The sequence below is a fragment of the Ammospiza nelsoni genome, chromosome 14 (assembly GCF_027579445.1).
Source record: "Ammospiza nelsoni isolate bAmmNel1 chromosome 14, bAmmNel1.pri, whole genome shotgun sequence".
Lineage (NCBI taxonomy): Eukaryota > Metazoa > Chordata > Aves > Passeriformes > Passerellidae > Ammospiza > Ammospiza nelsoni.
The window spans coordinates 9,827,078-9,842,960 of record NC_080646.1 but is presented as its reverse complement, the minus strand read 5'-3'; the positions used below and the strand labels follow the sequence as shown (position 1 = coordinate 9,842,960).

General features: G+C 45.4%; 1 protein-coding gene across 1 annotated transcript; it reads left to right on the top strand.

Annotated features, from left to right (window-relative positions):
- Window positions 1–643: 643 nt before the first annotated feature.
- Window positions 644–14,693, top strand: WHAMM (WASP homolog associated with actin, golgi membranes and microtubules). The gene is given in 12 exon segments (XM_059482430.1): window positions 644–678; window positions 680–731; window positions 734–1,291; window positions 4,082–4,255; window positions 5,535–5,685; window positions 6,175–6,344; window positions 7,011–7,176; window positions 8,142–8,329; window positions 9,709–9,795; window positions 9,880–9,975; window positions 10,340–10,853; window positions 13,179–14,693. Coding segments are annotated over 12 exon segments (2,472 nt in total). The 5' UTR covers window positions 644–649; the 3' UTR covers window positions 13,466–14,693.
- Window positions 14,694–15,883: the final 1,190 nt, after the last annotated feature.

The following is a 15,883-nucleotide window of genomic DNA, read 5'->3' as shown; positions in this document are numbered from 1 at the left end:
TGAGCACAGGGCCCCAGGGCTCAGGCTCAAGGGGAAGGAGTGTGGGGTTTGCTTGCTGTTGTAGAATGCAACAATGCGTGGACTTTTGTGAGGGCCACAGGAATGATGGCAGTGAGGAAAGCTGCCCCTCATGCAGCGGCTCAGACGTGGGGCTGTGTGTGCCCTGCTCCCACCCGCCACTCCTCACAGGAACAGCCGCTTATTCCACAAAGCTTTCTCCTGCCAGCACCTGAAGGAAACACACATGGGAGATGGGGCAAGAGCATGTACTGACAGGACAAGGGGGAATGGTTCAAATTGAGAGTAGTTTTAGGTTACATATTGGGAAGAAAGTTTTTACTGTGAGGATGGTGAGGCCCTGGCCTGGTTGCCCAGGGAAGGCGTGGATGCCAGGCGGGATGAAGCTCTGAGCATCCTGGCCTGGTGGAAGGAGTCCCTGCCCATGGCAGAGGGATGGGAACATGATCTTCGGGGTCACCACCCACGCCAGGACAAAGCGCCTTTCCCGGGCCGCCCTCTCGCTCTTTTACTACAGCGCTGTTTATTTTCCGCTCCCGCCGCGACGGCCGCCCTGGCCCCGCCCCTGTCACGGCCCCGCCCCCTCTGACCCCGCCCGACACCGCGGTCCCGCCCCCTGCCGCTCTCGCCAATGGGCGCGGGCGCTGCCGGTGACGCGCCCGGCCCCGCCGCCCCCGGCGCTCGGTTTCTGTTTCGCTCCGGGGCCCGCGGGGCCGCCGCCGCCGCTGTCGCGATGGAGCCGCAGCCCGACAGCCTGGAGGGGTGGGTGGCCGTGCGCGACACCGCCTTCGCCGAGCCTCAGCCGCCGCCGCGGCTCCGCTTCCTCGTGGCGTGGAACGGCGCGGAGGGCGCGTTCGCGGTGACCTGCCACGGGCGGGCGGAGGCGGCGGAGCGGGCCCCGCAGAGCTGGGCCGGACTCTTCTCGGCGCCGGCCCTGCGCGGCGTCCACCGGCAGCTGTCGGCCGTGTGCCCGCGTCTGGAGCCCGCCTTCCCCGAGCTGCCGCCCGCTCTGCCCGGCGCGGCCTCGGGCGGGCTCTGGGCCGTGCTGTTCCCCGGCGGTGCCGCGCCGGACGAGGCCGAGCTGCAGGAGCTGTGCCGGGCGCTGGAGCTGTACCTGGGCTGGGCCCTGGAGCTCTGCGGCGCCCGCGTGGTGCTGGACGCGCTCTTCGCCGCCGACCGCTGCTGCGACGACGAGTACTTCGAGAGCCTGCACGAGCTCCGCGGGAAGGCCCTGCGCGGCCACCTGGCCCGGGCCAAGGAGGCCCTGAGGCGGGTACGGGAGGAGAGGAGGGAGCCGGGGCGCGGGGCTGGCCCGAGGGTGCGGGGCCGGGGCTGCCGGGCCACGCTGCGGGCAGGGAAGGGGCCCCTCGGTGCGGGACTGTGTTCAGTGCTCGGTGCTGCTGCTGCTCAACTCATGGGTGCACCTGTCTGAGCTCCGGCTGGGCGCCCCGTGCTCCCCTGGGGGCTGCAGGGAAGCCTGGGCTCCCTGCTGCTGCTGCGGGGCTCCATCGATCCGGGCAGACTCGCCAGACTCACGTGAGCAAGGGTGACCGAGTCACTGATACCAGCTCGCTCCTGGTGTTGTCCAGATTTGTGCTTACACTAACACTTCTTTATTGTTTGGAAGCTACAAAGTCGCTTTCCAAAATACTAAGTGTCATCGGTCTTGGAGGCGCACCTTTTTTAAGTGGGGAATAAGCCAAGTCCACGTGGGCAGTCGCTGTAAGACATTGGGGCTCTTACTTAAGCTGCAGGCACTCCTACATAAACACATGGCTAAAAACATCCAGGGGTGTTGGGCAATGGGTGGAACAGTAACCGAAGAGGAGAATACAATCATGTGCTAATTTTCTAACCTCCCTGAGAAGGTCTCAGACTACATGTCTGCAGTAATGCTTGTAACTGGGGGATTCTCAGTCTTTTTTTAAGGCCAAACTTAGTCCTGGTCCTATACAAATAAGTGGTTTGTATTCTAAGAAATTGTGTGTGGGTTTTTGCTGGTTATTTAGGTGTCAAATTCTGCCCTACTGATTGAAGTAATGATGATGTTAGCACTTTCTTCCTTTGGTGCCTTAGGTTTCTTCTTGCTATAGATGTGTTCCTGGATCTTTTCCCCTTCTTGTAAGCAAGGATTCAAAGGGTGGTGTGTAGTGACAGAGTTGCAGTTAGGACATCGGAATGTTGAGGAGTTATAGACACTTCAGGCTCAGCAGTGTGGTGCTGCTGTTTCTTGCAGTACCTGTTTACAATCTTCTTTTCTGGCAAAGTAGCCTGATCATGCTTTGGAGGAAAGTTATGATAGTTGACTTCAGCCTTCTCTTTCCTATTGCAGAATTCAACAGATGAAACAACACTACTTTCTCAGAAAGACACTGTTTTTAAAAACACAGCTTTAGTTTACATGAGCATGTGCCTTGTTGTATATAAAAGTGTCTGTCACTGACTAACAGTTCACAGCCCAGTTAGAAATACATTCCAGCCACCACGTTTTCTTGGAAGCAGCACGAGCCTGTTCAGCTCTGTGGCAGTTTGGGGCTTGGTGATGAGGTACAGCTTGGTGCCTCTGATAGTTACTCTCTGATTTCCAGCTATGTTTTAGACATGGCTAAACATGCTGTAGAGTGTTATTGTACTTGCAGGCCTAACAGGGACATAAATTCTTTATACTGTAGTCTAGACCAAGTTATGGAAAACTTAAGAAATAGACATTAAACCAACCAGAAGTACCAGAGCATCCTTTTTTGCTTTTTACATTAATATCCTTCACTAACACTTCCCCTCTACTCACTCTAAGCATCCTCCAGGAGCAGCATGACCCTCACTTGTTGCTTTTAGACTGGGAATCAAAAAGTCAGCTCTTGCATTTGTATTTGGCTTCCACAGTGGGGCAAAAGCAGACTGAAAGTGCTGCTGGTGGGCCCTAGGACTGTGTCTGAGCTGCCACAAGCTCCTGGGAGGCCCAAGAGGCTATCACACATATGGGATTATCAGAAATGTTGGAGTTCGCGTTCTCTTGTTCCCCTGTTGTGCCAGGCCTGCAGACAGGGTGGGTGGGAAATGCCCTTGAGCTGACTTCCACAGATTTTCCCTGGGGAAGTTCCTCCATACATGGGAACTCTGCTGTCTTACCCAGACTCAGCTGGCAACAACAAACATGATGGTTTAATTTCAGTGCTTTTCAGTTGCAACACAACCCAAGCTTATTTTTTTTTAATGTTTTCTCTCACTCCTGGTAACACACCCCCCTCCCATCCCCTTCCCTCTTTATGGAGCTGCAGAGCACACGCTGTCCTTCCAGGAAGGTCTGTTTCTCAGTGGAACTTAGCTGTGTTCTCTCAGCCAGCTCACTATCCTGGCATGTAGAGCATGCCATGGGCTCTGCCAGCTGGTGTCAAAGAAAAACCATTGAAGCTGTGATTGGTACCAGTAAACAAATGCAACTGAGGGGAAATCCCCAACTTTTTATTTTGTCATAGAAGGAAACAAATAGGGCCTACTGTATCAAAAGGCAGTAATTCCATGGAAGAACTGTGACTTACAAAGTGTAATACTACTAGAACTGAGGTTAGAATTAGATATTATAAATTATACAAATGCTAAAGGAGTTTAACTGCAGGGTGTATCTGAAGTAAATGCCAATCTGTTTTTTCTGTGCCTGAAGTCAGAGATTCTGGATCCAGAAACTCATTACCAGGCATTTAGTAATTGTGGAAGCAATGCAACATCCAGTTTAAGAATACCTTGCTTGTCCTTCCAGTACAGAATTCCCAAGATTCCCATTTATGTTTATAAAAAGCAGCAACCAAGTCATCTGCTCACAGTTATTAGAATGTTTCTGGTAGACGCCCTAGGCAGGATGCTCCTTGCAGGCTCCTGGTGGAATGTGCAGCAATTAGTGCCTCTAATTAGTGTGGAGTTGGGGGTATTTTCACCTGGGGTGGCTGCAGAGTGCCTGGCACAGGGAAGGGAGTGTTGGCAGTGGAAGGACAGGTCTGGAGCCTGGCAGCATCCAGCACACACGAATGCAAAGCAGCCATGGCTGATTTACCTTTTATCCCACTAGGTTCTGCAGCAGCATAAAAGTGCTGACACAATGGTGGCTTTGATGAAGGTTTATGAAGAAGAAGATGAAGCTTATCAGGATTTGGTCACCATGGCAACACAATTCTACCAGTATTTGCTGCAGCCCTTCAGAGACATGCGAGAGCTGGCGACACTGTACAAACTGGAAATCCTGGTGAGTCTGCCTGTACAAAGTGAAAGGCCAAGCTACACAGTGGGGCATCAGCTGCTCTTGGAGCAGTTCAGGCTCAAATCATGTAACATTCCCTACTTCTGCCTGTACCTGCTTTTTTTCCCTCTGCCAACCCACCAGACATGACTGACAAATTTAGAGTTAGGGCAGAGCCACTCTCAGGATCTCAGAGTCCATGATAATGGCTTGACTAGAACTGCAGCTGACTTCCCACTTAAAAGGAGAATATCCCCTGGCTCCACCTCCCTGGGGTTTACTCTGGGAGGCTGAATTTACTGTGTTATATGTAGCCTTTGTTGTGCCGCCTTCCCATGGGATTAGTTTTTACATTCAGTGTGTCATCCCCTGGAATGCTGATGCACCAGATTAACTCAGTTTTGGAGGAGACCTTCCCACTCAAAGGAGTTTTCTGTTACTGCTACAACCTGCTAGAACTGCAGATGAAAATATATCAGTTGCCCCTGCATTCACTTTGTTTTATGTGCATCTTAAACTGGAAGCACATTCTGAAAGTTATGATGCCCCTGGAAACAACAGGCATTTACTATGTTGATTTTCCCTAAATAGTGTGTTAAAATTAAAGTGAGCTGTTAATGTTCCCAAAGAGAGCAGAACAGTTTTAAGTTTAGATTAAGGTGCTTGAATATTGAAGGTCTAAACCTGTGACAATAAAATGTTCAATGTACTGTTCTGAAAATTAAAGTGGAAATTGGAAAGAATGAAACAAAGATTACATTTAAAAAAAAAATCTGTAAGGGATATTTAGGCTCATTTGAAATATAATTCTTCTAAAAATATATTTGAATACTAGGCTTGTTCCTGTATCTCCTTTGTGGACTTGAAAACATTCTCTTCTGTTTCTTTTCTGTATCCCTGTTCCTGTGTGAAAGAGCTGCCAAACTGGAGAACCTGCTGGTGCAATGTGCTGTCAACACGTGGGGAAAAATAGAAGAGAACATTGCACATTGAAGTGTTACTTTTAGTAACAATAAAAAACGCTTGTGTTGGATGTCATTTTAAAGATGATAGTTTAAAAAATATTTTAAGAAGTAAATTAATCCAAGTGTGAGGTCAGGATTGGGGAACAAAGGTTCTGAATCAGCCTAGAGAATGAGAAATAGGAACGAGCAGTGATTCACTTTGTGACAGGTGAGGGGAAGGTCATGTTTGCCACCATTCTTGAAACATCTCCAAGTGTAGCACAGTGTGGCTGCACCTCTGTGGAAACCAGGTGGTAACTGAGAGTTTTGTGTCCTTGTAGAAATCTTTGCAGTATGATAATCTGGGGCCTAGAAGAGTAGCAGCTTTGCAGAAGGATGCTGATGAATGGACTAAGAGAGCTGAGAGTGCTGTGTGCTCCATTCAGGATATCACAGTGAACTACTTCAAGGAAACTGTAAAGGCTCTGGCAGGTAATCAGAATGACTTACACAAAAGGTTGTGTAAATGCCTAACTTAGGTGACTGAGAGCTCTTCTTACCTCTGTGCAGAACCTGAGGTTCAGGTGAGTGTCCAACTTAAGAAAGAAATACTTTATTCACTTAGGATTTTTATATCTTTTAACCAGTTTAGTTGACAACTTGGATTTGACTTGCCTGAGATATACAGCTGCAAACCTCTGCACAAAAGCCATGGGTGCTTTTAATGCTTGATGTGCAAGCCTCAAGGATTTCAGCATGTGAACAGAATATGTTGCTGTGCAACTGTTAGGGTGTATTTCCGTGGTGCAATGAAGTATTTTACTTACATGTATAAGGTCACAAATTCAACCTTGTAATCTTGTAATTTCTAAAGCTTCAGAAATAGTTTAATAAGATTAGCATTTTTAATACTTCAGAAACACACAAGGGCTGTTAGTACCCTGCATTTCTCATGCTTTACTGCCATGTTTTAATCTACAGCAATGCACAAACAGATGGAGCAAGATGAGGAGAGATTTGGTAAAACCACCTGGGCATCAGCTTTGCCACGACTAGAAAACCTGAAATATATGTTAGCAAAAGAAACCCTTCAGCATCTGAGGGCGAGAGAGCTGTGCCTGAAACAGAAGAGAACTGGCATTCAGAAACTTGTAAGACCTTACAAAGCCTCCTTTTCTGTCACTGTTCTTTGAAGGGCTGATCAAAACTTACCAGAATGGTCATGAGAGTAGGCTTTTCAAGTCTGTCTGTGCAATAGTTTAGGTTTTCAGCACAGTTTTATGTTGTGGAAAATGCATGTCTGCCGTTTTTTAATTGCTCCTGCATGTTTGAGGACACTCAGCAAAGCTTAACATACATGCTTTTAGAGTTCAAGTGTCATTTGAGCATTTGTGATAATAGTCTTTGAAATTGTTTCCTTTTATGGAGGTAAAGACCAGATATTATTTTCAGAGGACACTGAAAAATTAAGATACTTCTTTAATACTAATCTTTGATGCCATGTAACTGCTGTTAGGAGTACCTGATATTTATTTTCCGAGAGCAGTGAACTGTACCATGTATAATTGTTTTCAGGAGCAGTATCATTTGTACAGATTATAATGAAGTCTTTCCTGGTAAAATGAAGGTAAATGTATACTTAAGGTTAATAAGGTTCTCTGCTCCTCTGAGTTTCTGCTCTAAGCTATTTCTAATGCTCTGTTGTTTTCCATACCAAAGCAGCTGCCAGTTAGACCAGGCTCCTTATAGGCATCTGTGCATCCACACGTTTCATGTGTGCATATTTTGTTACTAATGCTTTTTATTTTCTGTTACAGATGGAGAATCTTGGAGAACAAGAAGAGAATTTAGGTATAGTGGAGGAGCTGGAAATACAGTATTATGAAACACAGCTGGAATTATATAATGTACAGCTTGAAGTATTGAAACATGAAGAGATGCTGCTTATTGTACAGCTGGACACTATAAAGAGACAGATTAAAGGTGAGAATAAAATATTATTTAAGCACATGTTCAAAACACAGAAGTGACATAGCCTGCTCTGTTTTCAATTAAAAAGAAGGATATCATTGCTTGGGTCTTGCTAATAGAAAGCGTTGCTGGAAAACATTAATGCTGTGGTACCATCTGATATTTTGTCTTTAATTAGACACTTTGATTAATTAGGCACTAATTTGATAACACAAGTTTAAAAAAAACAGCCACAGCAGTTGCTCCTCTTGCTAGCAGCTGTGATTTGTGCATGCCCTGGTTTTGCATGGAGTAATTTATATTGACAGTGCTTAACTGCTCTAATAGCTGCAAGATCTATGCACAGAAACTGGGTATCATGAACCTGCTGAAGTAGGTCCTGTACTTCATCATCATCTATTCTAATCTAACATGTAGAAATTACAAAATGTGTCCTATAGTGTCAAAAAGAGGTGGTTATAGCTAGAATGGTACCTGAACACTACTGTCTTCCAGTTAAACTGTCTTTTTGTGACACAGTTGTACCAAGTTAGGCACCAGTTGTGTTCTTTTTTGTGCTTATGAATTCTCCATGAGTTTACCACGTACACTGTGAGGTAAACATTGCTGCCACTTGTTACATAACTGAAGCGTGGTAAATAGTAAAACAAGACACCCAGTGTTGATCAGAAGAGTCTTCCATTTTCCAGGAAAAACTCCACTTGGTGAAGGTAGGACTTGGAACACAGGGAGACATTTGAAAGAGGAAGCTAAATAACAAATGCTAACAGCATAAATTTGATCCTGCAAAGCTGCCCTGTGAGTAATGTGACATGTTTGCATATGACTGTGAAGGACCCAGCTCGGCTCTGGAGCTTTACACTTACTCATAACTAACTCACTGCCTTCAATGGCTTTGAAAATGTCATTAGCTCTTTAAATGTTTAAATGACTGTGGCAATTTTTGGTTTCTTAAAAAATGCCAAATGCCTTTTTAGAGAAACAGGATGAAGTTGTTTACTATGATACATGTGAAAATCCTGAGGAGCTCAAGGTCATTGAACAGAGCATGGAACAACATTTCGCTAACTTGTCAGCCATGACGGTGCTGAGGCAGAAGACAAAGCAGTTGGAGACAAAGCGTGGGACTGTCTGTGCGAGGAGAGCCTACCTCAGGAACAAAAAAGTAAATGCAGTCCTGGAGATGTGCATTTCCTTCAGCTGATGTCTTGACTCACGAGGGATGGACAGGAAACAATTAGGGAAGTTTGGGTGGAGTGTGCAAGATGATTCGTGACTCAGTGCCAAGGCCTGCAAGCTGAAAGAGGGGCAATGTGATTTTAACAGCTTTACACTCCATGGTGTGGTGCAAGTGTGTCTGGCTTGGAAAGAGAGCACAAACTTACCTGGGTGACTCAGGTGTTCTCCCATCAGCTAGACCTTACCTGAGCCCTGTGGGGCCAGCTGGAGCTTTGCCCTAGCGGTCTTTTCAAAAGCAGCTGCAGTAGAGGAGGAAACTGACCTTCTGTGGAGGAAGCTGCAGTCATAGGACAACTCACACACTGATACTTTACCTTTGAACAGGAGGAAGGGGAAACTTTAACAGCTCTCAGTTCTGTGCAAAGGGCAGTTTTTCATTTGTTTCCCAATCAGAGCAGAACACTGAAGACAAAAGTTGACTCTCATGAACCTTCTCAGTAAAAGGAGTTTACCTCACACCTGCAGTTCTGCTGGGGCAGAGAGCAGAGTTTAGTTTCGAGTCTATCTGACCTTTTATCTCTCAGTAGCCTGGACAAACTGGGAATTACATTGGAAATGTTTTGTGAGCCATCATTGTCTCTTGCAACTGCTTCCTTGGCAGACACTTCTTTTGCTTCTGTTTTCATTTACTTAATTGCTGTCTATTGGTTGTATAACACTGAAGCCAAATGCCACATGGTTTGCAAATGCTTGTCCAGCCATGTGGATAATCCCCCTCTGTACAGAGACAAAAAGCAACTCCCAGAGAAAATACTGAAACCTGCGGCTTGTCTTTGGTACTTTTTACCAACAGAGAGTACCCTTGCTAGGCATTCTTGTGCTTCCCATACTTTTGCTTCCCTGCCTTTTGTACTTGGGAGCTATGGCAAATGAGGGAGAGGGGGAAAAGTAGCTTTGTATTTTTGTAGCGCTTTGCTAGCTTCCTTCTTGCCTTCCTCGTGTCTTTGCATGAGCTCATTTCTTCTCTGCTTTTCATCTCCCTTTCTTCTCTTTTTTTTTTTTTTTTTTTTTTTTTTTATAAACTGTAAGACAGGGGTTGGGTCACATCTGGATCATTTTTGCTCCAGCATGAGTAAAAATATGGCTGATTAGGAGAACATTTGCTTTAGCCATAAAGGAGTCCCACAGACTTCACCATGAGGGTCTCACATATGACACTAGTTGAGCTTAGCCATCTTTCTTGGCACTGCCAAGCACCCAGCTGTGGTTGCTGTTTAGTGGCTGGTGCTCAGGAGTTACTGGCAGAGCTGGTGCAGAGGAAGTGTGAACTGACTGAGAGTTGCATGAATTCTGCTCTTCCCCCAGGATCAGTGTGAGGCGAGCCACCGGCAGAGGCTGCAACAGGCAGAGGAGAGCAGAAAGCGCTTCCAGCAGCACCACAGCATCCAGATAGTGAGTACCCAACAGCAGCCCTGGGCAGTCTGGCAGCTGCTGGTTTTCACACACTAAGGCTCACTTACTTGTGTTTTAATGCAGAAGAGAGACAAACAAAAAGAAGAGGAGAAAAAGAAAAAAGCTTGGATAAGCCAGGAACGTCAGAAAACGCTGGAGAGGCTGAAAGTATTCAGGGAGGCAAGTACTGTAACTGCAGTACAGTGTCAGAATGTGTCAGAAAGCTGCCATAGCTCACATTGTCCCAGTCAGAGACAGCTGTTGGGATAGCCTAAAATAGGATTATATATAGTGAGTACAGGTGATTAAATCTCCTATAAGGACACAATTTCCAGGTGTGGACTTGGTTGCAAAGAATACCGGTGAGGAAATGGCTTTGAAATAAATGCTTTATTATTCATTTAAATTTATTCAGGGTTGAATTTTTGCTTGAATGGGTGAGTGGGACAGTTCTGTGCTCTGTGTGGCTTTTTATCTCATTTGGGCTGATGTTTTGGCCAGTCCAATGGAGATGTGACCTCCTGCCTTATGATTTCTTTTCCAGAAGTGTCCAGCTCATGTTGTTCTGAAGACGTCTGGTCCCCAGCCTCGCAGTCCCAGGCTGCCACGAGGCATCCCTCAGCAGGGTGTGGTGCTGTCCCCTCCCCCTGCATCGAGCACAGGGGCAGCCCCAGCAGCTCTGCGCCCTGCACCCTCACCAAGAGTAAGGGCAGCCCTCGAGCAGCCACAGAGCATTCTGCTTGTGGAAGACAAGGAACCAAAAGCTCCATGTCAGAATACCCCAGCAGACATCCCTGTCCAGATTTTTGTTACTGATGGGGACACAGAGGAACAAAAGCACAGCGAGGAATTGATGAGCTCTCCATGCTCACCACCTCCTCCTCCACCACCTCCTCCCTTGCCCCCTCCACCCCCACCTCCCCCCCTACCCTTCCAGTTAAAAACACCATCAGCAACAGAGGATAAACCCCTTCCCCTCAGCTCTGATAGCCCCTCAGAAAGCCCTGCACTGCACAATCAGGATGACTCATCCACGAGGTCTATAAATAATTGCATAGGTAAGTAGGCTCACATCTACTGCTGCTTTTTAATGCATTTCCTTTATTTTTGTGGTCTCCCTCCCTCCTCTGCTTCTGGACAGGAATAGTGTGTAGTTTTGATCGGAAGGATGAGTCTCCTAGAAAGCTTAGTCTAAGAAATGACATAAAATAACACTGACCATAGCTCAGGACGTCAAATGAGTAACAATGATTTGTGTTTGCTGTTTGAGATACTTCACAGGGTCCTGATGGTCCAGTCAGAACACCAGTGTGGGTAAATTTGTAGCTGTACTAAGGCTACATTTTAGTGTTCCTGATGTATGTACTACAGAGCTGGTAATTGGGCTGCTTATGTTTCTGTGGTGTGCACAGCTTTTGTCCACTCACAATTTGCTTGGTTTCTAAATAAAGGTTTCCTAAGGGAGGGAATTCATGCAGAATTCAACCAGGATTTGAAAGGCAAGTGAATAGCTTTGGCATACATTCCCAGGGAAGAAATTGTGCTCTGTTACACCTTTGCTTTGTTAGCGGGATCATGCAGGTGTAATTGAAGGCTGAACTTGGCAATTGTAGGAGTAGTTTGAATGACAATAGAGCTCAGCAGCCTCCCAGGGCTGCACTGGGTGCATCCTGCTAACAGATTTATTTTTGTCTCTGAGGTGAGTGGATATTTTGACTATGTCAGAGAGATTGATCTAAGCTGGAAGGCTGCAATTTTTTTTTTTTTTTGTTTTTCACAGTGTAGCTTATGCTAGTATGAACAGTGTCTTTCAAAGTGGTACATTCCTTTTCCTTTTCAACTCTTCACAATACATGCAAGCAGCCTTTGTATCCTATCAGTTCAGAGGCAAACCACAGGCAGAAATACCAGGGGAAGTTCAGTGTTTTCAGTTCTTCCAAGCTGTGGGGAAGTACAAGCAGCTGAAGGGCTGAGACACAATTGAGTTACCATGACAAACTACTGTGCATCCAATGCAGACTTCAGGGTGGGATATCCATGGGATAACTACCACAGATACTCTTAAGAAGCCTTGATTAGCAACAGGAGTTGTACACCTGAGTGGTCTTATTACTATTGGAACAGCCTTTCTGGTAGCTAGTATTTGCTGCTGTTCATGGCCTAACATTGATGTCTTTTCATTATTTTTGGATAAGAAAATAGGTTTTTTTGTTTATTGAAGAGATATGATTAGTTGTTTACACCTGTTTCTTGAAGAAAGCCATCATGTCAGTAGCTGTAACTGTAATTGCTAGATTACCACAGGAACTTACTGAAACAGCTTCATAAACATGTTGGTTTTAGTTATGGGCTACTCATGTCTTTGTGTGTTAAAAGCCAGGAGAGGCTGCTTTCATAATTTGTTTGTTTGACTAATCTTTTATCAGGTAGCCCATTTAGGTAGCAGACTTAAGACTCTCCTACTTGTAGGCTTTGTAAGGCAATCTGGTGGATCTTTGCTTGATCCTTTTCAGGCTCTGAAGGTAGCACAGGATTTAGCAGCCTGTTCCATTTCAAGTGGTTGATGTTAATCACATAACCTTGTGTGCACTGCGCATGGCAAAAATGTTTCTAGCTGTGAGGCACAGATGGTCTGGACCTATTGCTGTCCAGGGAAACAGCCTCCCTGTCTGACAGTCTGGAGCAAGCAGCAGAGAGTCCAACAGGAGTAAAACTCAAATTAGTGTGTATCAGGAGCTCTAGTGGAAACTCTCAGTATAGTTTCCTTCATGGTCTGCAGTTCAGAAACACACTGCAGATCTAAATCATGTTGTAAAATAGGAATTGTTTTCTAAGTCCATGCGGAAAAGAGCTGCCTGTATAGGCTTGATCTGGCTCCCAGTGACTTCAGTGATGCACTTTAAAGCCCTTCTAGTCAAATCCTTCCATTTTTCTCTTGGCTGAGCCAAAATGCAATTGGCTGTCTCAGCAGGCTTCTGGGCAAGCTAGGAGGGATGGTGGATTGTTTATAACACAGAATGGAAGAGATTTTTTTGGTTCAGTGAATTTTTTTTTGAAAGCCCATAAAGTTGTAATGAAAAAGAGTGTTGTCCTTTGTGTATAATTTCTTCCTTAGAGCACAGCCTTATATAATGATGAAGAGGCATTGGATTCTCAATTCAAGATATAAAAGCTGTAACTGCTTTTTTAAAAGCAGTTCCAGAGCCTGCTGTTTTGCAGAGCTTGAAGGAGTCTGTGCCAGAACAGACCATTCTTGTGCCAGCACAGACCATCCTAGGGCTAGCACAGCTTAAAGGAAGAGCCCTGAGCACTTGGGTAGGGCTTCATGCCTCTGAAGTGTGGTTGTCTCGTTTTTCTGGTAACAGTAGCTGGGTGTGTTGCAGGGTCCATGGATGAAGTTCTGGCCTCTCTGAAGCGCAGTGAAGTTCACCTCCGCAGAGTGGAGCAGCCAAACCCCTACACCTCTGTGAAGGACAGCATCCTCTCTGCCATCAGGCAGGGGGTTAAACTAAGGAAAGTGAATCGAGATGCTGACAGAGATGGCAGCAGAGGATCCCCCAATGAGCTGGAGAGAAGCATTAAGGCAGCCATGCAGAGAATTAAGAAAGTGTCTGCTGATTCTGAAGAAGAGGAGGACAACGATCAGAATAATGGAGAATGGGACAACTAACCTGCCTAACAGACTTGCTGACTGCAACAGAGTGTGTGCCTCATTTTGCACATTGTAGAAGACTGTCCCTGTCAAAATGAAGGAACTGTGTGGTTGTGTGTGGTGTTCTCATAGTCCAAAATGTCTTGTAAAGTAAAAGAATCCTGCTGATTTTCTGTAGGAGCTAGAGATTCATATTTTTGCATGATAAATCATACTCCAAATTATGCTTGCACTAATAGGTGTTCCTGGCTCAACCATGTAGTGTTTTCACCACATCTGAAGACAGCTGAAATGCTGGATTTAAACATATATTATTTAGATTGTTACTACACAGTGGGTAATGCTATCACAACAAAGTTTAAGGAGTGAAAATATAACTGAAAATCTCTTGTCAGATAAAAGTAGAGGCAAATCTGTGGTGACAGAGGCAGACCAAAAAATGTAGCATAATCTGGAGTCTCTCACTCCTGCCTCCATTGTCCAGAAAATTCTTAAATATTTTGCTTGTCTAATACAGCTCACTCTTAAATAACTGCCCGGATATTCCATTTATCATCATCTTAGAAAGTGTGCACTTTTGGATGGCTTGATAATGCTGATTGGGGAGATCAGTTTCAAGTTTGAAATAACCACTACTACAGTAATTACTGAAAAGTTTACTTTTTTAGCTGAAAGGTTAAGTATAGAGAACTTTTAGATGTTAAATGTTTTTCATACATCTGCATTTACAACGACCTGTTGACATGAAAGAAAGAGCCAAAATATTGTATACAATATTTTTCAGGATTTAGTCCTGTGATGCAGGGCTGCATTTCTCCACTGAGAACTTCAATGCATGTTAATAGTTACTCTCATGAATTTAAATTACCTGATGGCCTTACAAATGGCAGGTTGTGCCTGGAATCGGACTATTTCAAAATTCAGCTACATGCAATTTAGACAGTCTTGCTATTTTGGGTAGATAGTGGCACAAATTATTAAAGTTATTTTTTTGAAGTTTATACTGACCCTTAATAAAAATATATCTTGACAGAAGAAGTAGATTGAGTGTGCTGTCACTTTAGGATACTGCTGTGAACTGAGCATTATTTATACCGTGGTACCCTGGGTTTGGACAGCAAGTGGCAGCCATACAGCAACTGCACTCTCACTCATGGTGTATGTAAATGCCCTTATTTTCCCAAATATTTATGAATTGTAATTTGGTAACAAAATTGAAAATACAGTGCTTTAATTCCCTCTTCCACTGTAGAGCAGCAGATCTGTTTAATCAGCACAGTAAATATGTATGCAGCAGTTTTCATGCAAGAAGAAGACGCAGCAGCTGGGAGTTCATTTTTTACTGTTTAAGCACCTACTGCCATTTGGATTTGAGGAAAAACCACTGGTTTTGGTCCTTTGCTATGAAACCAACGAGAGGCAAAAGGAACATGAGCACAGGTGAGGTGTTACTGGGCTGGGCTGGGGGCAGCAGGGCAGAACGCACCCCAATACTGACTGAGCACTTCCCATAGAGAAAAATCATCCTGTGAAAGCAAAGATTTCTTCCCCAAGGGTACCCTGGGCAGAGGGGGTGCTCAGCCCAGGGGTGGTGCTGGGGCTGAAGCTGAGAGCTGTCCCAGCCGTGCCCTTTGTGGGCAGTTATTTAAAGCTGCGTGAAGGGTGCCGGGGCTCGGCTGCCTCCCCCTGGCTGCTGCCTCCTGCCAACAGCACAGAGCCCTTCACTGATTCACTGTTGTTGCATTCCTGGGAAGCTGCACACAGTTAATGCAGAGAATTAAGTGAGTTGCAATTTCTCCATCAAATCTTGCAGCTTTTGTGTGTTTAACAGCAGCACTTTCACTCAGGAGAGGCCATCTGAGGATCAGCACCACTGGACAGTGATTTCTTCTGCTTAAGAGTTTCTTTTGTAACCATGTCTGAAACTCATCTGGGTCTGATCTCGTGTCCAACACAGCTCTACGTCCCAGGCTGAAAAATATTCTTGAAAATCCACTCAGAAGCTGCTGAACCCACATGTTTTCTGAAGCCTGTTTTATTTGCTGGACAGCCAGGCAGTCTGCTCTGTGGAAAATGGGCTGCTGCAATTTTCTGGTTGGTGTAGAAGATTTCAGCTCTATCAAGTAATCCTCACTGCCTGCTTCACCACCAAGATTTAATGGATCCTACTCAGCAGAGTAGCTGCTGCACCACCAATTCTCCTGGATGTCAGAAGCACAGCCAAGGTAAACAACAGAAGCACTGGCATTAGCCTAAAGAGAAAAAGGTGGGAGAGCAGTTTTCAAATACATAAGAAGCAGCTGCAAAGAGGAGGGAAGTAATTTGTTCTGCGTGTTCACTGGGAGATAAGGGGCTTAAATTACAGCTGAAATGATTCAGGGTAATGGTAGGAAAACCTTTCTAACAAACAATGAGAGCAGAGAGGTGCAGGGACAG